General features: G+C 53.7%; 9 protein-coding genes across 11 annotated transcripts; 4 read left to right on the forward strand and 5 right to left on the reverse strand.

Moving 5' to 3' along the window:
• Nucleotides 1-58: 58 nt before the first annotated feature.
• PV07_00559 (uncharacterized protein) lies at nucleotides 59-2578 on the forward strand. The gene is made up of 2 exons (XM_016387021.1): nucleotides 59-191; nucleotides 393-2578. Exons 1-2 carry the CDS (start codon nucleotides 182-184, stop codon nucleotides 1496-1498), a joined length of 1116 nt encoding a protein of 371 aa, XP_016253949.1. The 5' UTR covers nucleotides 59-181; the 3' UTR covers nucleotides 1499-2578.
• On the reverse strand, nucleotides 2170-4485 carry PV07_00560 (uncharacterized protein). The gene is made up of 2 exons (XM_016387022.1): nucleotides 3781-4485; nucleotides 2170-3691 (listed from the first exon to the last, which is right to left on the reverse strand). Exons 1-2 carry the CDS (start codon nucleotides 4086-4088, stop codon nucleotides 2569-2571), a joined length of 1431 nt encoding a protein of 476 aa, XP_016253950.1. The 5' UTR covers nucleotides 4089-4485; the 3' UTR covers nucleotides 2170-2568.
• A 398-nt stretch (nucleotides 4486-4883) lies between these two features.
• PV07_00561 (uncharacterized protein) lies at nucleotides 4884-6216 on the reverse strand (the record flags this gene model as incomplete). The annotated part of the gene is made up of 5 exons (XM_016387023.1): nucleotides 4884-5023; nucleotides 5082-5277; nucleotides 5329-5621; nucleotides 5677-5917; nucleotides 5971-6216. The coding sequence occupies 5 exons, from the start codon at nucleotides 6214-6216 to the stop codon at nucleotides 4884-4886; spliced, it is 1116 nt and encodes a 371-aa protein (XP_016253951.1).
• A 2612-nt stretch (nucleotides 6217-8828) lies between these two features.
• PV07_00562 (uncharacterized protein) lies at nucleotides 8829-9985 on the reverse strand. The gene is made up of 6 exons (XM_016387024.1): nucleotides 9687-9985; nucleotides 9561-9604; nucleotides 9468-9495; nucleotides 9372-9415; nucleotides 9226-9315; nucleotides 8829-9176 (listed from the first exon to the last, which is right to left on the reverse strand). Exons 1-6 carry the CDS (start codon nucleotides 9704-9706, stop codon nucleotides 9004-9006), a joined length of 399 nt encoding a protein of 132 aa, XP_016253952.1. The 5' UTR covers nucleotides 9707-9985; the 3' UTR covers nucleotides 8829-9003.
• An 83-nt stretch (nucleotides 9986-10068) lies between these two features.
• On the reverse strand, nucleotides 10069-11870 carry PV07_00563 (uncharacterized protein). The gene is made up of 2 exons (XM_016387025.1): nucleotides 11605-11870; nucleotides 10069-11541 (listed from the first exon to the last, which is right to left on the reverse strand). The coding sequence occupies exons 1-2, from the start codon at nucleotides 11711-11713 to the stop codon at nucleotides 10409-10411; spliced, it is 1242 nt and encodes a 413-aa protein (XP_016253953.1). The 5' UTR covers nucleotides 11714-11870; the 3' UTR covers nucleotides 10069-10408.
• Nucleotides 11871-12253: 383 nt separating this feature from the next.
• PV07_00564 lies at nucleotides 12254-14320 on the forward strand. Of its 2 annotated transcripts, none has more exons than XM_016387027.1 (5): nucleotides 12254-12621; nucleotides 12679-12816; nucleotides 12879-13086; nucleotides 13147-13777; nucleotides 13873-14320. In XM_016387027.1, exons 1-5 carry the CDS (start codon nucleotides 12593-12595, stop codon nucleotides 13944-13946), a joined length of 1080 nt encoding a protein of 359 aa, XP_016253955.1. In that variant the 5' UTR covers nucleotides 12254-12592; the 3' UTR covers nucleotides 13947-14320. The 2 variants fall into 2 exon arrangements, with proteins under 2 accessions (XP_016253955.1, XP_016253954.1); XM_016387026.1 differs by having other exon boundaries at nucleotides 13947-14320.
• Nucleotides 14139-15811, reverse strand: PV07_00565 (uncharacterized protein). The gene has a single exon (XM_016387028.1). It carries the CDS (start codon nucleotides 14551-14553, stop codon nucleotides 14179-14181), a length of 375 nt encoding a protein of 124 aa, XP_016253956.1. The 5' UTR covers nucleotides 14554-15811; the 3' UTR covers nucleotides 14139-14178.
• A 347-nt stretch (nucleotides 15812-16158) lies between these two features.
• On the forward strand, nucleotides 16159-20021 carry PV07_00566 (uncharacterized protein). Its single transcript, XM_016387029.1, has one exon. The coding sequence runs from the start codon at nucleotides 16825-16827 to the stop codon at nucleotides 19483-19485; it is 2661 nt and encodes an 886-aa protein (XP_016253957.1). The 5' UTR covers nucleotides 16159-16824; the 3' UTR covers nucleotides 19486-20021.
• Nucleotides 20022-20199: 178 nt separating this feature from the next.
• PV07_00567 lies at nucleotides 20200-22157 on the forward strand. 2 transcript variants are annotated; one of them, XM_016387031.1, is made up of 2 exons: nucleotides 20200-20698; nucleotides 20792-22157. In XM_016387031.1, exons 1-2 carry the CDS (start codon nucleotides 20676-20678, stop codon nucleotides 21099-21101), a joined length of 333 nt encoding a protein of 110 aa, XP_016253959.1. In that variant the 5' UTR covers nucleotides 20200-20675; the 3' UTR covers nucleotides 21102-22157. The 2 variants fall into 2 exon arrangements, with proteins under 2 accessions (XP_016253959.1, XP_016253958.1); XM_016387030.1 differs by having other exon boundaries at nucleotides 20200-22157.
• Nucleotides 22158-22159: the final 2 nt, after the last annotated feature.

Consider the following 22159-nt stretch of genomic DNA (forward strand, 5'->3'; position numbering starts at 1 on the left):
ATACCCAGACAAGGCTTTGACAGAGCCTTGCTGATTTAAACTGTCACGACAGTTCATACAAAATTCCACGAATCAGTCCGCCAGCACCAACATCCAGTCAATATCCGAAAGTATTTTTGCATGAAGCTGGTTGTATAAACATACCACAACTGCTCACTGTCGACAACTAGTGTGTCCTGCCATGGCTGCTGGTGAGTCCATCTCCCCCAATCCGCTTTTCCCTTCCTATGACTCAACTGGTGTACATTGCCCTGAGGAAGTTTTCTACGTGGATCAGGAACTCGGACGGAACTTGTGGTCTGGTTTGATGACAACCTGTTGCGGTGCTTTATGGGAGGGTACTCGGCACTTGCTCTTTGAATTTACTAATCATTTCACCTTCCTATTAACAGTATCAACCCCGCCGACGGCGTCCAAACCCTTAGCAGCTGAAGAGTCGCCGCCAACGACATTCGATATCGTGGCTTCCTACAACTCGCTGATCGAAAGCGACCCAAATATCACACCTCCCATTGCGGCTATAGAATCACTGATCAACCTCCTCGCAACATCGCCCTTGACAACCATCTCGGAAACGCTCGCCCTTTTAGCGAGCCACTCCCTAAGACTGCTCGAGTCGCAACGCAACCCGATTCCACTCTCTGCTGGGACGGAGCTGTTTCAACGGTACTTGATCAGCTCATTCCAGCAACGGCCGTCATCGCTGGCGACATCCGACTTCACCGCGCTACGCCATCACATAATAACCCAGTCGTCTCTATTTGTCAAACGCGCAAATGAAGCCCGCCTTAAGATCGCCCATCATGCCTTGCCATTCATCAAAGAGGACTCCACGATCATCACCTACGGATACAGCCGGGTCGTCCACGCCGTGCTGACTGCAGCGGCAGAATCAAAGCGCCATTTCAACGTCATCTATGTGCTTCCCCCAACAGGAGTCTCGTCGGCGCTCGCAGATTCTATCACCTCCCTCCACAGCCTTTCCATTGCCACCACCACAATTCCGCTGCATGCTTTGACGTACGCACTAGCCTCCTTGCCGCCCTCCCGCGCCACACCACCACAGTTCCTCATCGGCGCCACCGCGGTCTTGGAGAACGGCTCCATCGTCACGGAGCTCGGCGCGCACCAGATCGGACTTATCGCCAAGACCAGCTCCATCCCCTTGCACGTGTGCGTGGAATCGTACAAGTTTGTGGGCAACTTTCCGCTCGGGTATGGGCCGAGTGATCTCCGAAGAATGGGGGTCGAACAGGACGTCTTGCGCTTCTCCACCAGCGCGAACACCGCAGCTCCCAATTCGGACACCGGAAACCAGAAGAAAGAAGGAAGGACCGGCCCCAAACCGCTACCCAAGGATAAAAACAATGCTGCGGGACACGTGGATGATTGGATGGTGGAAATCACGCCGCCGGAACTGATCTCGGCCCTCATCACAGAAAACGGCCTCATGACCCCCAACGCCGTCAGTGAGGAGTTGATCAAATTGTGGTTCTGATCTGGCCTGGTGGTGTTGGCCCGCGCTCGTGACCTGGTTCGGGTCAGGGGAGATGCGTGTGGCAGAGTCGACCGGGATGCAGCGAACGTGGAACATCTTGCACTCAGCGCCCAATGGGATGGCGTAGCAATGACGAATGACACGTTTGACACGAACGCATTAGCCGCGGCGATGCGAGAAGTGGTCGAACCGCAAGGAGTCCACGCGATTGAGACCCGAATGGCCATTGCACGAACACGATCCCCACGAGAATCGAATGGAATCAGACCCAGGCCGAGGGAGAAGAGTATTAAGAAAAAGTACATGTAACAAGTGGCATCACCCGATCCAACCGAATGACCAATCGTGAAGGTCAAGGTCAATAGATCGGATCCCACAATGCGCCTGTGTCGCCACGGAACCGGAGACGGGAGACGGTGTTGACAGACAAGCTGTGGTAATTACCCCGGTGGTCCCGGCGTCAGGGTGCAGCACAACTTCGGTGTTGAGCACCGCAAGTGTCGATCGTTGATGGTGAAGAGCAAGGTCTCGCCTTATCAAATACGCCGGATTATGCGATGCACTTCGTGGTTGAAGGGCCCATCAGAACGTAATGAGAAAAGAAAAGAGGCAGAGCTACGAGGGTGAGGGCGAGGGCGAGAGCAAGGCTCTGATGAAAGGATACGAACTGTGTACGAGTTGATGATGGGCGAGGTGGTGTCGCAAAGATACAGTTTGATCCTACATTGCGGGTCTCTGGACTCAGGAAGGACCGTGTCTGCGTTTTGTACGACGCCAAAGGATTTCCGTGCCCAAAGCCAGCCCAAGCCCATGAGACGGGAACAAGGACCGAGTGTAAAGCGAGGATCGCTGGAGGGCATGATGGCTGCATACTCGTATGTCGCCTAAACTGGCCTTCTTCCTGGATGCCTTCCACAAACGACTGATTTTCCTCCAGCGCCTTGCTGTGCAACATGCATTCATTAAATCATTCAGAATCTTGGTTTTCCCCAACCACGTCGGCATGCAGATATTTTATGGACAAGAAACCAACGGGCCGCATGGATATGTGGCGCTGTAGATCACCAACATCAAGTGAGGTCATCGATCTCACGTTCTTTTGCTCGTAGCGCCGCCCTCATGACTTCGGCTTCTCGCATAAGCTGGGCCCTTCTCTCTGCTCTCCAGGCAGCTTGATCCTGCTCATTTGCACCATCTGGACCGTCTTCGGATTGCTGCGCTGCTGTGGCCTCCTGTTCCTGATGGCGACGACCGGCCTCCACTAGAGCGGGGTCAAGTTGCATCCCTCCTGCTGCCGCCGCTGCCCGCTGAAGTCGAGTCGCATAGTCTTCGTTCGTGTCGTGCGCGGCGTGCGAGGCTTCATCCACGTGTGTTTGAGGTACGTATCCGGTGTAATCCACCGTCGGAGGGGGTCGTCTCCTCTTCGGCGCCGGCGAGTTGTCGACAGGCACTAGCTCACTGGTATCTGTCGGCAGAGGAGGTTCGGGCGACGTCGACGATTGCTGTTGAGAAGTAGTGGAGGCTGGTTTGAGAACGTCGGGGTATGCTGGTACCACCCTTTTCCGCCTCTTGATGGTAGACTTCTTCATTTGTACCGGCCGATGCGACCCGTGTAATTTGTGATACAAGCCGCACGCATTGCAGATAGGATGACCTTGCTCATCACGTCGCCATAGAGGGGTTACTGTTGTTCCACAATTCTTACACGCAACAACCAAAGAGGTATTTGCGGGAGACCCTTGTTGCTGGGTGGCAGAATTCGATGCACTTGGGCTAGTTTTCAGACCGGCCTCACTCTGCGAATCGTCCTTCTCGTCGATCAATAAGTTGGCGATAGACGCAGTGCGGGCGGCTCTGGAGACTCTGTTGTTGTACGCAGGGCATCCTCCACAGCTTTCCGCTCCGCCCGCTCCGTTACATTCTCCTCTACCTCGACACGACCCAGTGGTGTGCTCTGGAACCCGATACGGTATGCTTGTGGACAGGCTTTGTGCCGATGCCGACACCGTTGAAGCGGTCGGAGATGCCGTGCTTCTCTGGCGTGGACTTTCAGGAGAGGCGGCTGAGTTTGGACGCTTGAAGGTTTTAGGCCGTGGAGCGTGACGCGTTTTGAGGTAAAGCCCACAAGCATTACAAATGGTGCGTCCAGTGGGAGACCGTCGCCATAACGGGGTCTTGGTCGTCCCGCAGTTGCTGCAACGACTATTAGCGACAACACCAGCCCGAAGCGAAGAGGGCAGGTCGGGATAAATTAGGCCAGAGTGTTCGCGGACATTACATACCTGCAGACTTGGCCCAGAGCCGGAGGTTCACCTCTTTGCTCAACAGGTTCAGGGAACTCTGATATTGGTGGTTCAGAGGCGTCTGGTCTACTGCTGGCTTGACCCACGGGAAGATGGCCGTAGGCGACATCCCCCGCGTTATTTTCATGGGTCAGATGAGAACCGTGGCGTTCCCCAAGGGCGGACGACACCAGCTGATGAGCGGCATCAAGGTCTTCAGCAGAGGGTTGACGCATCAGACTTTGCCGCTCCGAACGAAAGGAGGGGCGACGGCGCAATGGGTCCATAGCACCTCGTACAGCCAACATGCCGATCCAACCTTGGGCGTCTTGTTAGCTGAAGGCACACTCCATCCAGGGAAGGGCGACGAGAAGGCGAGAAGGCAGCAAGAAATGTTGCCAATCCACAAGGAGCGGAGAGGTTCGAAAGAGTCGAGGTGGGAGGGAACGCCCAGTTCTGACACCGCCTTGGTAGATGGGAAAGAAGTGTCCCAACTAGGACGAATGTAGGCAGCTGTAAAAATGGTGGTCGGCAAGATAAAGGGCGCTGAAGAGCCAAGTAATCCCGGTGGTGGGCGCTGCGCTGGGATATCGAGGGCTTCACACAGGTGAGAGCGAGGGAACTCGGCAAGTTGGGAAGGAGAACAGGCGCTTTGATGAAAAGGCGAGAAGCTGGATTTACCCTTGTTCCAAGCAATTACCAGGCAGCCTCTGAGATGGAGGGAGTGACGGCACAGATGCGGTCCAGGAGGAATTCGTGAGGCGCGACACCCACTCCGCCCATCCTGCTCGCGTAATATCAAACATCTGTCTTGTTATTGGCTGAGACAGGTGAAGCCATATCACGTGGACGAAGTAGACGTAGGTACTCCGGGGCTAGACTGTTTTGGGCACAATCACGTCTTGGTATTATTATTAAAGCGGCCAAACTGAGACTACTCGAATAGTACTAGCCGGTTATGGCAAAAGAGTGCTTACCAGCCACGCCAGCGTCCTGACATCGAGCGCATTCTTTGAACCCACAACATTGTCCTGCTGTTCCAAAAGAACCCCGTCTAGTAGACCAGATGCCGCCCATTTGTTGAATGCCCCGACAGTCTCTACTCAAGCCATGACGACGCGCTTGGTGATATCCTGCTGACCTGCACCATTCCCCAGCTCGGTGGCGGCAGCCAGCCATTGTCTCGTCTCAGTATTGAATAACAAGATGAGGTTGCAATCAGAGCCCTCTTCGCCTCCTTGGACTATTGCACCTCGGTGTCAGATTGGGGCCTCGCGTTTTGAGATGGGAGAGTGACTTACCGATCCCGATAACGACCGAGCTACCATCTTTCTCGGCGCAAACCATTGAGCCTGACCGTCCGTACCACGCACTCAGTTCCACGCACGCTTGGTGTTCTTTGGCATCATGAGGGAATCCGATCTTTGTGCCGAAGCTGACAGTTCTCTTGTTCGGTTCAAGGAATTTGGCTCCGGGTGGATTGGTGTCGCTGAACTCCTGTTGTGACATGGTCAGGCAAGAAGCTTATGGACGGTACTTTACACTTACGTATCGATGACTGATTTTCAGCTGCTCGTCGCGCTGGCGTTTTGAATAGAAAGCCGTGAAACGCTGGCGAAGTTCGTCCAGGTTGACAGCACGATTGTATCCAACTGACCAGAATCGCCCCTGCGGAGCGTCTTTCAATTGGTGACAGTCCTCCGGAGTAGCCAGATAGATATCCTCTTTCTTGATAACGGACAACTGACTGTTATTTATGGGCCAGTCTGTGATACGAAAAACAGCAATGTCCCAGGCTTTGTGGATGGCCCAAAGGCGGAGTGCAAAGCGACCTTTGAGATCTAGAGCCCAGTCAGTGGTGCATGCGTGGGTTTGGCCTTGCGGACAAGGACTTACCACCTCCTTTGACCATTCTCGCCTGAATCGCCTCGCAAACACCATTTTGCCCGTTCAAGAAGAATTCGACATTGTTTCCAGCGATATCCCAGTCCGTGAAGTGAGCACAGGTAATGATCATGTCTTGAGATAAGCGAAAACCGGACAACTCTGCGATTTGTGCTTCGAGGCCCGGCAGATGGGCAAGGCCGACCCTGACTCGGACGGCTGCGAGTCCAGTCTTGACAAGAGACTGCAGTCTCTGTGGGGTGCTTAATTCAGTGAGTGATATTGAAAGCTCGGAGAAGACATTACCTCAAAGCCCCCCACCTCTCTTGCCATGGCCTGCCATTCCTGACTCCAAGTCTCTGAATCCCCGTCTGCTCCAATGACATGGAATTCAGAGAGTTGCCCGTGCTCTGCTTGATCAAGTGTCACTCCGCAGAATGATGTATAGCATGGTGAAAGGAGACCGTCGTCCGATTCGACTGAAGATGAGTCTGAAACATCGTCCGGTCCAGTGTCCCCCGGAAGGATCTCCGAATTGAAGTATAAATGCATACCGCAGCTAGCACAGTGTTTCTTACGACCGGTATTTGATGTTGTCTTTGAATAGCTTTGTTGCTGGTGATTGTGGGGGCATCCATCGGTTCGGACAGACGGTTCAGGATTTATAGAGGCCGCCGCACCGGCATCTGATGGTTGCTTTGTCTTTTCCATGGCTCGCAAGTTGCCTTCTGTGGTGTTCTTGCCTTAGGACAGTTTCAAGCTTGACTGAGATTGTGGCGCAAGGTTTTGCTTGCAAGCCGAGTTGTGGAAATGATCGAGGCAATGACAAAGGCGACGTCCATGGGAGAGTATTTCGACTTGATTGAGTCTTTGTGACAACAAGGGGCTACCGAAGAACATCTGCAAACAGAATGTGTTCTCATCGTTGCCCTGTTTCACGCCGAATTCCATGTCTGTGCTCAGCATTCCAATGTGAGAGTACCACTCACGGCCTCTGCACTTGGAACTCAACCTTGTCCCAGGTTGGGGCAACTCATCTGTCTGTGCCGAGCCATATTTCGTTTGTGTATGTTTTGAGCGCATCTTTTGACAGCAGGAGAACATGTTATTGATACAAGTCTCGCTTCACCACTTAGCCTCATCGGGTGATGGGGCAGTCTGGGTTTTCAGAAGGCTGTTTGGGATTAGCTATGATAACGGCGTTCAGTGCCTTTGTTTCTTCTTTGCTTTCCCTGCACTTGAGTTATGATACGTACAGCCATTGGGAAGGACACAAATAATGGATCTGGTAAACTACCGACCCGGTTTGCGTCAGTCTCTCTCCTAAGGGATGCCGCTACATCCACCTCAGAATTCCTGAGGAGGATTGTTTCGAGCAATGCCTTATCTCCTTGAAGTATGCACCTGTTTCGGCCGACTAGGGTCGTGAGCAAAAATTCCACTCCCCGGAGCATTCCTTTGAGATGCTATTGGCAACTTGGAATGCTGAGCTGGCTCCCTTGGTGTGGCATATTTGGAAGTAACAGCTTCAGGTAGCTCGGTGCCCGGCATTCCTGCTCGTGTGCGCTGTTAGCTTGATGAGCAGCCACCAGAGAAGTGGCTTCCAGTAAAATTGCCATCAGGGCGGAAAGTTTGTGCACGGTCTCAGAATTGAATGCGAGTTAGTGCCTTCAAACTAGCAATGTATGCGACAGTAGGAGATAAAGGTCGTGGTTATGCGGTAACAAAACTCTCCAGGAGAAAGCAGGGAGCTGAGTCCACCGAGATGCAAGACTCGAGTCGACATCTTCATCGACAGCAGGATCTCCAGTGATCTAAAACAAGTCCGCAGACCATCCTACGCCGGGCAGCGAGAGAAGTTTCATTCGGGTTGTTAGTCAATTGAGCCGCCGTTGATGGGCGTCGGATACACAGATAGAGCCACGTACCACGGCTCGATGAGAATAGAGATCAGATCGGAAATCCCTACCTTTGCATTCCCCGCCTGATGTATCTCTTTTATGTGATGCTTGCAGAGGTAGTCGTAGGCTCGGAATCTCGTGACCATGTCCTTGTCAATGTCTGTATATCGCTCTCTTCTGTCTTGTGTTTTTCGAAAAGCGTCGTGACAAGTTCAAAATGCTGCCGTCCGCCCTCAAACATCTCGGTCGTTCAGTGCAGATTTGGTGGGTTTGGCGTTGCCAATCTGCTGACGGATTGCCCATCAAGATATCACGTTCCCGTCCATCAGAGCCCACAGGTGGGAAAGAAATATCGCTCACCTCATCGTAGCGTTGTTGGCAGACCTTCGACTCCGTGCTCGAGATATGTGTACGAGTGTTGCCGCGCCCCGTCCGAAGCTACGGAGTACCTTATAGATATCTCTATTGTACACCCGGTATGCCTCCATGGCCTGACAGACAGAATCTCGCATCCTTTGACTCCAGAGGACGCGCAGGCTTCTCTTAGGTTTGCCTCCTTTCTTCTGGGGGTTGCTTGTGTCAAGTTCCTGGAGTCGGAGCAGCTGCGGCAGCTCAGAAATCCCATGTTGAGAGAAGGCCAGGATGCTGAGCTGAAATTCGCAGAGAGCACGGTCTTAAGCTGATCCTTGTACCTATTCTTCTTCTGCATCATCATATGGAAGTCCTGTTGCATGAGACTGCACTCAACGAAAGAATCGGTCGCTCAAGGTACGGGTCATTCCATGTTTCTTTAAGTCAGCATGCTCTATGTGTGGTTCGACCGGCCTTACGCTGCATGGTAGTTTCCGTCGAGGTTGTCGTCTATTCAAGGCGGCCGGATAGGAGTGGGACTACCTTCGGAAGACGATCGACCCTATGGGATCTGGTAAGGAGTCGGCGGTAGGGACGATAGCGTATCCGATACTTTTACATGAAACATGAAGACGACCATCTTGCCAGTCCAACCGGATACTAGGTAATGCTTACAACTAAATTCCGGATTGCCATCCCTGTCGAATTTGACGTTCATATTAGACACTGGCTCTGCTTATCCTCGATCCCGCTCCTCGGACGCCAAAGCATCGAGAGCTTCCGAAACCTCAGGAAGCTGGACAACAGATACACCACTATAAATGCCTGAACATATATCCGTTCCAGGCTAATTTGCGCTCCTCTGTTCTGCTCCCACCACCACCACCACCACCACCACCACCACCACCACCATTCTGATGACTTGGACGTTTGTCCTCACACTCGTGGCCTGCCGAAGGTTGTTCGTTTGGCTTCAACGTCCTCCCTGTCAGTCGACCAGACCAGAACTCGACCAAAAATTAAAATACATCAACCGTGGAGATGGTTGTTCCTCAATCGATACCTGTGCTAGGTTGCTCCTGGGCTCTTAGACCTGTTCAGCGCCCCAGCCAGCGTCGGCGTCACGCATGTTGGAGGGTGGCTCAATCGAGGGTGCAAACTCTAGCGCGCAGTAACCGACGCCAATGGCAGCGACAATGGTGCCAGCAATGATTCGCAGAACGTGTCCCTCCAGGATGATGCAACCAACGAAGATGTAGACTGTGCAATGTTAGGATCTCCCGTAGAGTGGATCGCAAGGAGGACTGACAGATGCCTCGACCGAGGAAGGAAAACAGAAAGCTGGCGTATTTGGGGAGATACGGTGGGACTTGTGGCAATAGTTCGAGTCCGGCGACAGCTGTATGTCCAGTCAGTCTCCCACGGGCACGGTTTCGAAAAGGTCTCTTTCCATACCCAGCCCAAAGATGATCACGTAGATGCCCACGATGATGCTTCGACTGTCGTAGGTTTAGTATCGGCGCAAAAAGTTAACGGGAGGACAAAACCGACAATCCAATTGGGAAGAATTGGCTAATTCCTGTTGCCTTGTTAGTATGAGTGCTGGACGGCTGCGCCTTTGATGGGTTTGGATTCATTCCGTACCTCCAAGGACCATGATCGCTCCCACGACTAGATTAACCAGCCGGCTAGAATCTGCAATTAGCACGAGGACATGGATCCGAACCAGCAGCGTGCCCGGCATAAACGCGCTGCGGACTCTAAACGTACAAGATATTGGAGAAGTCCATGATGACGGCCCAAGCGCAACTTGGACAGAGCTCGACCGCGGGAGGTTTGGGAAACCGAGTGAGTGAGCGGAGGCGCTTGAAGGTACAGTGATAGACAAGGGTGGTCTGTAGGTCGTGGGGAGGATGAATGTTCGAGGAGGATGTTAGAAGCAGAGAACAATAAAGTTAGCAGAATCCAACTGCGCAGCGCAGGCAGAACAACAAAGGGGAAGCTGGCGAGCTGGCAATCCACACGTATGCCAAGCGGCCAAACTCTGCCGAAATCCTTCGACTCATGGGTAATCAGCATGGTCGATCCTCGACGGAGCACTGAGAATACTACTACGACTGTGGCTCGGATCCAATCACTGTTATTTGTTCAAGGAGCTCATATTGTCCGCTTCTGCGAGTGAAATTGCAGAACTAGACCGAGGGAAGACTGGTAGCAAAAATCCAATGATCTTCTTCCCGTTCCTCCATGGCCTCGACGGATGATTGCTTCTACTACTCATATAAGACCGTTTTTATCATAAATCATCTGGGATCCGAGTCACGGTCTGGTCTCTAAGAACGGTCCATTTCCCGACCGAAATTCTTGTAATCTGCCATGTGCCGCCGACGCTATGCTATGCTGGGGTATCAAAACTTGCAAACCCGTGCTATGCAGAACACCTCACCAAGACTGTTGGACAAGTAACCTCAACCTGTACTCCGGTAGAATCCCTATGCTCGCAATGTTGGTTTAGGCCTCTCGGCTACCGACATCAATCGTGAGCTAGACGACTCTGAGGTAGTGGCTGCTTTGTTGGTGACTAGATTGAGTGAGATTCGAGGCTGAGGTTTGGGCGGTAGCTTCGCAGGTCCGGCAATAGTTTCGAGAGTAGTGCCTTCTTCCTCAGGTACCACAGGCTTGGCCTTGGTCGTCAAATGTGTATTCTCTTGAGCCGAGGTGTCCGATGACAATTCGGTGTCTTGCGTGCTTGATGGTGTATCTGCACTCGGCGAGTCGTTTGGCATTGGCGGCGAGAGTTCATTGTCTGGTTCACAGATAGCAATAGCCATGTCTACACGTCGTCGGGTACTTTTTCGTCTATCTGCTCTTTTGCTGGCCCGAATGGGTTCTCCATCCTCGTCCAACGATCTCTTTGAGCTCGAGCTGCGTTGAGACGAGGTCACAGAAGGGCTTCGTGCGCGGTATTTGTCACTGAGCTGGTCCAGATTGTTCTCAATGTCTCTCTTGCTCTTTTGCAGGAAGTCCTGGATGAACTCAGATGATAGTTCCGACTTGCCGCTCCGGATCGCTCTAGTACTGAGGAGGAGTTGTGGTGAAGATGGAGAACCAACCAGGGGGTTGCGAGAGGTGTCTTGAGGTCTGAGGAGAGGGCTGTTCTTGTGCCGTGGAGTGGAACCATCTCTGCTTCGGGCTGAGTCGTAGTGTGCTCGCGTGACCTCGTCTCCGCCGTAGCAGATGTGCAGCGGTGGGACAGTAGCCGGGTCCCCTCGGTGTTCGTTTGTGTAGAGGATCGAATCTCTGTCGAAGTTCTTGATGCGTGGGAGGTGCACTGTGACATCCTGATCGAAGACCTGACAGAAGGCTACCAGCTCAGGCTCTCCGCCATAGGTCCCGCTGCGTGACATGAGAGACAAATATTCCTCAAACGCGTCTTCTGGCTCTTGGCGGGTAGCTAATGTGGCAGAGCGGAGAGTCCGTCGTTGTTGCACGTCGTCTTTGTGGACATAGTGTTCGAAAAGCGGGCGGTAGGTTCGCATGTGGTCAATGATGCTTGCACGTATCTCGGGGTGTTTTGCCGGCGTGCCGTAGAGTTGGTCAGAAAGCGATGCGAACAGACAATTGCCTAGAATCGAGTCAGACCAATATAGACAATGAGACATGAGGAAAGAGAGAGAGAATCACATACCGTCGCCTGCTATCTGCTTCTGATACATACCCATCTTGGCCAGGCCGGGCCATACAGCCCTGGGCTTTCGAACCATGCTGGGAAGCTGCGTGGATGCATGGTCAGCCATGGTCGAGCCAGATCCATTGACTCAAGCATTTGGAAGAGATGAAAGAGAGGAGAAGGAGGTATTGGACGATCACAACGGCATGACAGGGGGGCTGCAAAAAGAGGCAGCGTTGAAATAGACAGAGTGGTCGCCTGCTAGGGGCTTCCTGATGATTTCAGGAACCACGTCAAGCAGCAGCAACTAGGGGGATCACAATTGCCCCAAAAGACGCAACTTGGGCTTGGGGGGGGGGGGGGGGAGAGGGGCCACGCTGGACTGCTGGGCTGCTGGGTGCGACGCAAAACACCGCTGGTGCCCGCTGTTTGGCTGCGGCTTACCTTCTGAACTGGCAATGACCGTCGCCTAAGCTGCCCAGGCGGGTAAAAGGGCGCCGGGCTCTGGGGGGCACGCTGTCTTGCGATAGGCGGATTCAGGGAGGGGCTAAGCAGGAGGTCGACTGACAGCTGCTGATAAGGCCTGGTTATCGTTGCTTCGACAGGTGACGGAACGTGTACCTGAGAGAGTGGTGGGGTGTCTAGGTGCACTCAAAAGCTTGTGAAGCTGCGTTCTCCGTGTCGTTTTTCCTGTGTCTGAAGGTCGGACGCCCTGTGAGTATACTAGAGATGTTTTCTGTAGTCCTTTGACGAGTCTGAGTGGGAGATGGCACTGTATTAAAGACGCAGGCTGAGCCGCAGCACACGGAACTCTTCTTCACCTCGGGGGTCCTCATCCACCATATTGTTTACCTTATTGTTGCGGCTGGAATAGTGCGGCAGAATTGGCCCTATTCACGACTCATCCTATTGACAGGGCGCCCAAACAATACGATCCGCACTACCGGGCCCTTCTGCCTGCCTCTCCATTCCCAGATCCAATTCACTCACGCCCTGACCAGTCACAATGGGCGAGAAAAACATCGTCGTTGTAGGGTAGGCACAAGGTGACTCAACCTTCTCAATGCGAATGCCGCCTAACTTGTACGGCAGAGCGGGTGTTGCTGGTCTGACCACAGCCTTCCTGCTGTCCAAAAATCCGCAGTACAAGGTCACTATCGCTGCAAAGCATATGCCGGGAGATTATGACATCGAATATGCCTCGCCCTGGGCCGGCGCAAACTACATGCCGTGAGTCGAAAACTCACCTCCTAGCAAAACTGCAACAAATCCACTGAAACGTGAGACACAAGGGTGTCGGCAAGAGGAACGCCAGCAGAAGAATGGGATAGGAACACCTGGCAGCCGCTTTTTGACTTGGCAAAGAACCATCCCGAGGCGGGTGTTCACTTTCAAAGGACGGAAATCTACAATCGTAAAAAGGACGTCTCCTCAGCCACGGCTGCGTGGTTTGCTGACCTTGTCAGTCCCAATCCATGGTTCAGTACCCTCTTCGACGATGTGAGTCACTGTACAAGGTCTCTTTACCTAGACCAAGATGCTCATGCTCGACTTTGTTAGTTTCGCCAAATCCCAAAATCGGAGCTCCAGCCCGGGGTCGACAATGCCACCTGCTTCACGTCGGTCTGTATCAACACTGCAATATACCTGCCCTGGCTCGTATCCCAATGTCTAAAGAATGGGGCCATTGTCAAACGGGCGGTGTTCAAACACATTGCAGACGCCGCTGCCCCTGGTGTCCATCATTCCGGACGCCCGGCCGACCTTGTGGTCAATTGTACTGGACTTTCAGCGGCGAAACTGGGCGGTGTTGAAGACAAGACGGTTGTTCCTGCTCGAGGTCAGATTGTCGTTGTCAGGAACCCGGCGCCCGCAATGTATGCAACGTCTGGGACAGATGACGGCCCAGACGAGGCCTGCTATATCATGACTCGGGCTGCCGGTGGGGGGACAATTTTGGGCGGCTGCTATCAAAAGGGCAGCTGGGAATCACAGCCCGACCCCAATCTAGCAATCAGGATCATGCAGCGATGCGTCGCCATCTGCCCCGAGTTGACCGGCGGCAAGGGCATCGAGCATCTCGATATCATTCGACACGGCGTCGGTCTCAGACCCGTGCGGGAAGGAGGAACCAGAATTGAAAAGGAGAAAATCAACGGTGTCTGGACAGTGCACAACTATGGCGCAGGTGGTAAGTAACGGTGGTGTCCTTTCCCCCTTCCTTCTACCTACCTGAGCGGAAGTCAATTTCTTTGACATGACCATTCTCCGCTCACTCTCGATAAGATGGTCAATCTCGCTCTGCTTCGACCCAAATTTTGCATGCAGGGTTATATCATGTTGTTGCTAATGCTATCTAGGCGCGGGATATCAGTCGTCGTACGGTTGCTCCAAGGCAGCTGTGAAATTGGTGGACGAAGTGTTCGAGGACAGGGCCAGATTGTGAGGCACAGTGGGGAGAAAGAGTACGAGTAGAAGTAAGATTAGGCCGCGGTCACGTCCTCATCTCGGGAGCATTTACCGGAGTCTCGATCTACAAGTATGAGCATGATCTCGAAGGGCCCATTTCCATCTGGAGATTAATTGATCAACCTAAATGCATACACACCGACTTCTCTCGAGCCATAGGTGCTTACTATGAGTGATTCTGCAACACAAGGGCGGAAACCCGCTGGTCCACGCAGCATAGCTGTAGGGCAACCTGACAATGGGGGATGCATGGTCTTTGATGCCCTGCAACTTGACTCGCCGATCGAGAGATTGCCGACAGGGGACAAGAGCAACGCCCTGGCGGCTGAAAATGCTCCGACGGCGAGGCGCCACAGCCGCTTTTAAGCTAAGAGAAGTCCTGGTGGCCGCCCCGGTGACCGCCCAATCCGGATTTAACTCCTGCCCTCTCTGTTGCTTCCCGTCCTTGTCTTCGCTGCATTTCCGGCGTTGTTCGAGTATTATGCGGCGGTATTGCATGGCTTCAAAGCGTTGGACGCGTGCGCCGTGCAGGCAGGGGCCGGTAGGAACGGCAAACTGGTAGCGATGACTGGTCAGAATATCCGAAATAGATCATCCGCTGTCTCGAAACAGGGTTGTCGAGTCTGAGACATGCGCCTGGAAAGGAAGCGATCAGATGCAGGAACCGGCCATCCACGCCGCATCCATGAACCGGCTACCAGCTAGCCATAGTCCGCTGGTCAGGGATTGGAGGTCGATTTGACTTGAAAAGAGACTTGGCTCGGGTACCTGGACGGTCTTGTCGAGCTATCAAAAGTCCGTTGCAGTTGGCCAGGAACGGAAAGCAAGGAATTTGGCAACATTGCAGACGCCAGCCACATCTAGGAAACGTCATCAGGACTGAAAAACAAGGACCGTCATGCATTTTGGTCTTGCAAGCTGCCAGACAACCATTCGCAAGGTTGAAGGAGCAACTGGAACGGACTCATTATTATTCAGGCCTTGGAGAGTCACCACGGGCGCAGTGCGATCGAAGGGGTTGTTGTGCTGAGCAGGCTCGTGATTTGCCCGCTGGTGGCTTTCTCCTGCCCCGCGCTCTCACAACAGTCTCGGGGGCTTTTCGCTGCACGGACACGCTGACAGGAATAACTGCTGTGACTCGTGGCATTGCTTCGTACACTTCCGGATGACGGTTGTACCTGTGCCTTAACGTCTGCCGTGTTCCTTGCATGTCAGCAAGACGTTCCCTGACCTCCTGTCGCCTTCCCGTCGTGTACACCCTTGCCATGGGAGTAGAAACCTCGTATTCTGGCAAAGTCCATGAATTGTAGCTGAAAACGCATCGGATACTAAAGGGCAATCTGGGATACGAAGGTCAGGTCCGGGAACGGGCGAAGGAGCGTTGAGCTCTGGGTTCTGATGTCGAGTTAGCTTGAATCAAAGCTGTGAGAGGAGATCAGGTGCATGAGAGCAGGGCTTTCGAGCCCTCGCACTGGTCGGCACAGGCGGCCACGAATGATTGGAGTAATATCCCCGGAATGATGGTGGTTGACCAATGCGAGCTGCCAGATCTGTTGTGATGCCATTTTGTGCGGACGAAGTTGGTCTCTGATGGAGATGCTTGGAACAACAAGAGCTGTGAGGCAAATGACCTTTTCCCACGCGTGATCTGCATCGATTTTCAACGGATCACTCGGTCATGGAAGACTAGTTGGAAGTGTCGAGGATCATCAGTGGCTCCAGTAGTGCAGGTCTTTGCCTGGCAGGTGATAGATGGGGTCCTGAGGCGTGGAGGAGGTGCATGTAGGGCAAGCAGGTGGCTTGTTAAAGGGCGGGTGGGTGCCTGTGAGCAGACACAATACCCCTCACCGGGTGCCTCCCTGAAACGGTGCAGCAGTTGGTGAAGGATGGATGGGCTTATTGTGGGCTTCGGCTTTGCCATGGGCGCCACGGGCGCCATGGGCATCATGGAGCTCCACTTGAGCCCGCATCGATCGCCTAACAGTTCTCAGTAGCACACCGACCAAACGTCCACCAGGGCTGCCCGCCTGCAAGACTAAATAGTCCGTAGCTTAAGCTGCCAATTCTAACTTGCTCTTCGCCTCCAGTTGTTTTTCTTTTTAGCACCTGCATGCCCCTAGGGAGGTCGGTCCCCCTACCTGCTGCGTGCTGCTGCCGCGCCCGCCACTCGCTCATCGTTCGACATCATCGTCACCATTCGTCACTGGCACCTCTGCGCTGCTCTGAAGCCATTCGCCATCCTCTAGACCAGCAAAGCACCTGCATCCCAGTTGCCTCGCTTCGTTCCTCTACCACGTTTTCCGCCCATTGCTCAAGTCACGCTCATTCCAAAGCTGCCCTGCACAGAGGGCTATCTGTTTTCGCTCTACGAATTATCACCCGCTCTATCTCAAAATTCGAATCCACCCTTTGAATCCTCGCGTTTCCACAGACGAACCATCATTCTGCCTGTCTCGACTCACTAAGAGTTCATCAGACTGCCCCCCTCTTCAAGGAAAATAAAACATTGCGACCGCGACCGCGTGGCGTTGCCGCCCCTATGCCAACCAAGTTGAAATAACAACATCGCATTTCCGGAACCGCCTGTGCCACGGCCGGTCGACCCTACCTTACTCCTTATACCTACATTGAAATTTGTCTTGGGCGCCAGTCCGGTCGTCGTTGATGTCTCTAATCAGGGTTTGCGAACCTCCGCCTCGACTCAGCCCTGTCCCTTGACCGAGCCGCCCCCTTCCACCGGCCATCTGAACTGCTACCGCTGGGCTCAGCATGGGCTTTTGGCCATTTGGTGGAGGCAAAAAAGGCCGAACGAACCAAGGCGAAGACCAAGGACGACACTCACTTCTGGAGAAAACACGGACAGATCTTCGCGCCAGAACAAACACAAGCTCCTCTCAAGAATTTGTCACCATGGGCCGGACAACAAGTCAACGCGGACAAGACGAGAAGCCACGAAGGCTTTCGAAACAGCGGCTTCCTTCTCATCCCGGAAATGTTCCCCGTGCCCAGACGTTACCCGTCAGCGTACCAGGACTCGAGTCCCTTGGCTACAAGAATGGCTCCTATGGGAGAGGTGGAGGCTTTCAAAGTACTGATATCTATTCGCACAATCCAATGTCACAGACTAGCATCGGCCCCGAAGATTTCACGGCATTGCCGCAGGCTCCCACGCTACTAGCTAGGCGTCCAGGCTACGATCCGACACTTCATCGAAGAAAGTCAAGTAAGAGAAAGGCCGAGGACTATGCTCGCGAGAGGGAGGTGCGGGCCATGAGCTCGCCGATCCAAATTTTGAAGAGGCCCACCACGTACTCGGGATCAGGACCACTTCGACGAGACACCAAACAGATCCCGGGCGATCTCAACAGGAGACTGCAAAGACCGACTTCCGAAGTGTCTTTGCCCTTGCCAGAAACAATACAAGAATCCGAAGACCTTTCCAACCAAGCTTCTTTCAAGATTGGGATCCTAGCAGCGTTGAGCCCGAGGCCCACACTAACATACGTGGCAAGCCCTCGACCTTCAGCTGGAAAGCAACCCGCAAGAGTGAAACCCTCGGTTCAGCAAGCTATAGAGGAGGAGGACCCGTCGTCAAAGAAAAGGATAAATGAGTTAGCAGACGAGCTCGACGCAGGAGGGTTGAGAGAGCTGATGGACAGAGATCGAAGACGCAAGGAAAGGAAAAAAGAGGCCGACCGAGCTCGTTTGGAGCGAAAGTTGCAGCGCAAGGCGGATAGGCAGCGGGAGGAGGAATTTCGTGGTCGCCAAGCCAATGATGCCTCTGATGATCGCACCGTCTCAGGTGAGGACTCTGAAAGAAGGGGTCGTGCGCCGTTCGGCAATGTTGGAGAACCATCGCAGACCGCTGTCGCACGAAGGCTTCCAAGTCCTGCTCGCCAACCGACCAACAACCCATTTGCTGATCCGGGAAGCTCACAAGCTCGGCCGGTCCATCACATAAGAAACCCCTTTGAAGATGAGAAAGATATTGATCCCACACAAGAATCATTCCTTCATGAGGGGGAAGACGAAGAAGAAGAAGAACCGCCCGTGCCGGTTAGATCGCCTCTCCGAACGGTCTCTGCCGCTCAAGTCAGGAGAGAGGAGAAGGCGTCTCAGGCAGCCACGATCTCCCCTCCCATCTCTCCGGCACAGGGGCCTATTGACCGCCAAAGCCTGTCTCAAACGAGCGGGCTTGCCCGTGAAATCACACCAGACATTCCAGAATATGGGTCGCTTGATCGTCGCGCTTCGGACCAGAGCAACCAACAGCTCAGTTCTTGGACCAGCTTTTTCAGGCGTGGGGGGAGACGGAAGACCAGTAACGTTGAACGTGGTCGAAGCACGCCGTCCGAGTTCTCGAACACGTCTCGCGAGTCATTTGCTGCTCGAAAGCAACAGCCCCCACCTGTGATGGTTCCCCGAACGTTTCGAAGATCTGATTCCTCTTCGGTTCCACAAAGAACCATGTCCAAATTCCGCGAGGATCTGCCCGAACTTCCCATTTCTCCACCAGACTCTCGTGTCCAGTCCCCGGAAGTGATGGCTAGCGCACAAGCTGGACAGGCATCTCGGCAACCGCGACACTCGCTGTCAGGGACTTTGGACAATCGAAGTCTTGCCACCAGCTCGAGTAATGCAGCATTGGATCGTGGGGCAGCTGAAGCTCGCCACCCTCAAGGTGTTGACGTTGAGATGGGTGGCACCGCCTCAGGGCCGGGCCTGTCCCAATCACTAGCGTCCGTTGACTCGGAAGGATCTTGGCTGTCAGGCAAGCCTCCCAAGAGGCTCTCAGGCGGCATGGGCCACCCACTTCGACAAAGCCAGTCCTCAATTCCGCCGCAATCCATTCCCGGCTCTTTCGAACCGGAAGATGATGACCTCGCAAACGACGAATACCTTAACAAGTTGTCCCCGGGACCGAGTGGGCGCCGAGATTCGGTTGCTTCTGCCGGGCGCAGAGCAAGCAGTAATGTTATCGATCTGGAGCGGGAACGCGAGCAAAGCCCCGTGCCCGACGTCCCCCCCATCTCAGCTGCTCAAGGTGGAGATGAGAGATGGCATGCCGGGGTCGCGCGACAAGCTACCGTGGTACGGCAGCCAAATCGAGCAAGATCGAAGGAAGGACTGTTGAAGGAGACGGGAAAAGACGACTTGAGCGCATCTCGAAGAGTTAGCACAGATGTGGAGAACGATGGCGAACTTGCGGAAGGCGAACCTGCTGGAACGGAACTACAAGAACCCACGCTCCTACGCGCCAGAAGTGTGGACTACAAAGGCCATGCGAAGCATATCAGTGCTGGAAGCGCCCGGTTACTGGACATTCGGCGATCGTCGACTCAGTCGGAAAGTGCACCACGAAGTGCCAGCCTTTCCAATATTGTACCACCAACCCAGCGGGAACAGCCCACACCACCACCGACAGAGTGACAAGGCTGTGCCGAAGCCACCGACGACTATCCCTTTTTCCTTTGTCCATTTTCTATGTTTGGCCCGCGGAAGCAAAAGACCCATTGCCACTACGGGAACAACCGTCGGGACGGTTGATCAGAACATTCCTACGACATTCATGATGCCAAAAATTGATACCCCAGATCGCTCTTTTAACATTGATTTTTTTTTTCTTACATTGGGGGACACATGGCTCTTGCCTTTTCTGTGGCGGATGTTGAATTGAGTCACAATTAGCGGGAGGAGAGAGTCTGGCTGAGGGCGAGCGGGCATATAGCTGAATGAAGCAATTGATTTGCAAACAGGTTGTCATTGGTGGTCACCCGCGATGGAGCCGAATCCCGGCCGATTTGGCATCTTTGGCATCTTTGGCAATGTTTGTACTCGGTCTACATGTATACCTGTACACAGCGAGAGGGTTTGTGGAGGACTATGGGGGATAACCAGGACGGGGGGCAGACAAATCACGCAATATCACTCCATACTAGGAAACAACTCGGGACTGATACTCCGTACTTGACTCGCTATCCGGAATCCGGATTAACTAATGCTCCGTCAGGCTTACCGGAAGCGTCAAAAATGGCAGGCCGGCATATTGTCATCTTGTCACGTGCTAAGAAAGATGACGTCAACATGGGAATTGTCATCCACACTCCTCCGCTCACCCACTCCCCTTTTTTTTGCATTCTCGCCCGGGCATTGCCTGCGGGATCTCGCTGCCCCTACTCGGTACTCCTACTAGGTCCCTAGTGGTCCCCGTACTCACTCCTGTCGCCTCCTGGTGCCTCCTGGTGCCGCCGAAATTCAAATACTGAGAGCTACAGCAACCTGTCCCATCTGGATTTCTAATCGCGTCATCTTTTCACTCAGTCTCCGTCTTTCCACCACCCACCATCCGCTACCCCCTCTTATCTCATTCACCGTTCATCATTCACCGTCCAACCAACCGTCCACCCCTCCTAGTCTCGATTCCCTCAGCCTCACAGCCTTCGCTGCGCAGTTCTTCCTCTTATATAACCTTCACGCTGGCCGCCTCAATCCGTCCTTCCTCCATCAAAATTCAGCGCCTGTCACTCACACCCGCAGCCCTACTTCGAACCAGAATAACCCCCTCGATCCGTTCCTTCTCAACCACCCTCTCGACTCAGTTTTCGCAGTCGTCCTCCAAAATGGTCGTCCACAACCTTGCAGAGTACGTAGCCTACCATCAAGCCAAGCTGCGTGAGGAGCAGGCTCGCAATGCTCCCAAGCCTGCCAAAAAGTACGGTGTTAACCCCATCCACAGCAAGTCCTCCTACAACACCTCGATTGTTCAAGCCCCTGCCGACCGGCTCGTCGTCCTCGACTGCTTTGCCACCTGGTGCGGTCCTTGCAAGGTCATTGCCCCCGAGGTCGCAAAATTCTCCGAATCGGATGACTTCAAGGACAAGGTCGATTTCTACAAGGTCGACGTCGACGAGGTTCCCGACGTTGCCCAGGAACTGGGCGTCCGCGCCATGCCCACCTTCATGATCTTCAAGAACGGCGAGAAGGTCGCCGAGGTCGTCGGTGCCAACAAACGCGCCCTTGAGCAGGCGATAAGAAGCAATCTGTAAACTGTTGTGTTTACGACCTCCCCTGACTCGGACCTTCCCTCATCTCAACGAGTGCCGACCGCGTCTCGATTGGTCGGTCAGATCTCCGGTTGCACGAGAGTGAAAATGGAAAGCAACAGAGAGAAGATGTTCTGAGAGAAAACGAAAAATCACGGTACTCCAACGGAAGTGCCTTTTGGAGCGGAATGGCTGTGTGTGCTATTTCGCACTAAACAGAGCCCATACAGAAATGAATGTCTGCCACTGCATTTCCACAAGTGCCATTTCCTAACGTTGTCTTATGCTCCGGTTGAGCTGAATTGCATCGCGCTTGATATGACCGAGGCGCCTTTTGTCCCGGTTCTGAAAGGAGTGTGATTCTGCCTCAAACTTGCAAAGGTTGAATATACACAGGCCTGGGGAGTGCCCACCAACCTCGAGCGCCTCCTTATAAATGAATGCCGATCCCTCACCTTTTCAGATTCCTCCTCCGCCAAATTGCGTTGAGCCTCGCCTCGCCTCGCCACGTCACATTTCTCTGACATATGTCCACGTGTGCGAAGAATCCACACCTCCTCGTCTTGATGCAGGTGTCAAAGCCGTCCCGTTCCCATTCCCATGACTTTTGTGCGAGGTTGCAGTACCAAAGTGTTTAGCATCAAGACCCCCCTGACCCGCTGGAGAGGAATGCACAAAAAGGGAGGGGTGTTTTGAGCCGCACCTGACACTCCATAGGTGAGGCGCAAGACTGGAAAATGCTCGTTGCAACCACCACAAGTATTTTTTGGGGGGTCTTTTCGCGTTTTAGTCAGAAAGACTAATCCATAATATGGAGACACGCAGCAAACCACTCTCGAGGGAGCGAGGGAGTGTAAGGGGGGGGGGCCATCCCCAGATGGCGAAAGACTTCGGATTCTTCCCGTCTTCCAACTCGCCCGCTTGCCCCTGATTTCGTGGCGGAGGCTGCTTCAACGCCGACGACAAGGCAGGTGTCTTTTCTCGTGATGGGGAAAAAAGGGCCTAGAGGGGAAACGGGCCTCGATGGGCGACGACATACAGCAGGTCGTGATCTCTGACAC

The sequence above is a fragment of the Cladophialophora immunda genome (genome assembly GCF_000835495.1).
Source record: "Cladophialophora immunda strain CBS 83496 unplaced genomic scaffold supercont1.1, whole genome shotgun sequence".
NCBI lineage: Eukaryota > Fungi > Ascomycota > Eurotiomycetes > Chaetothyriales > Herpotrichiellaceae > Cladophialophora > Cladophialophora immunda.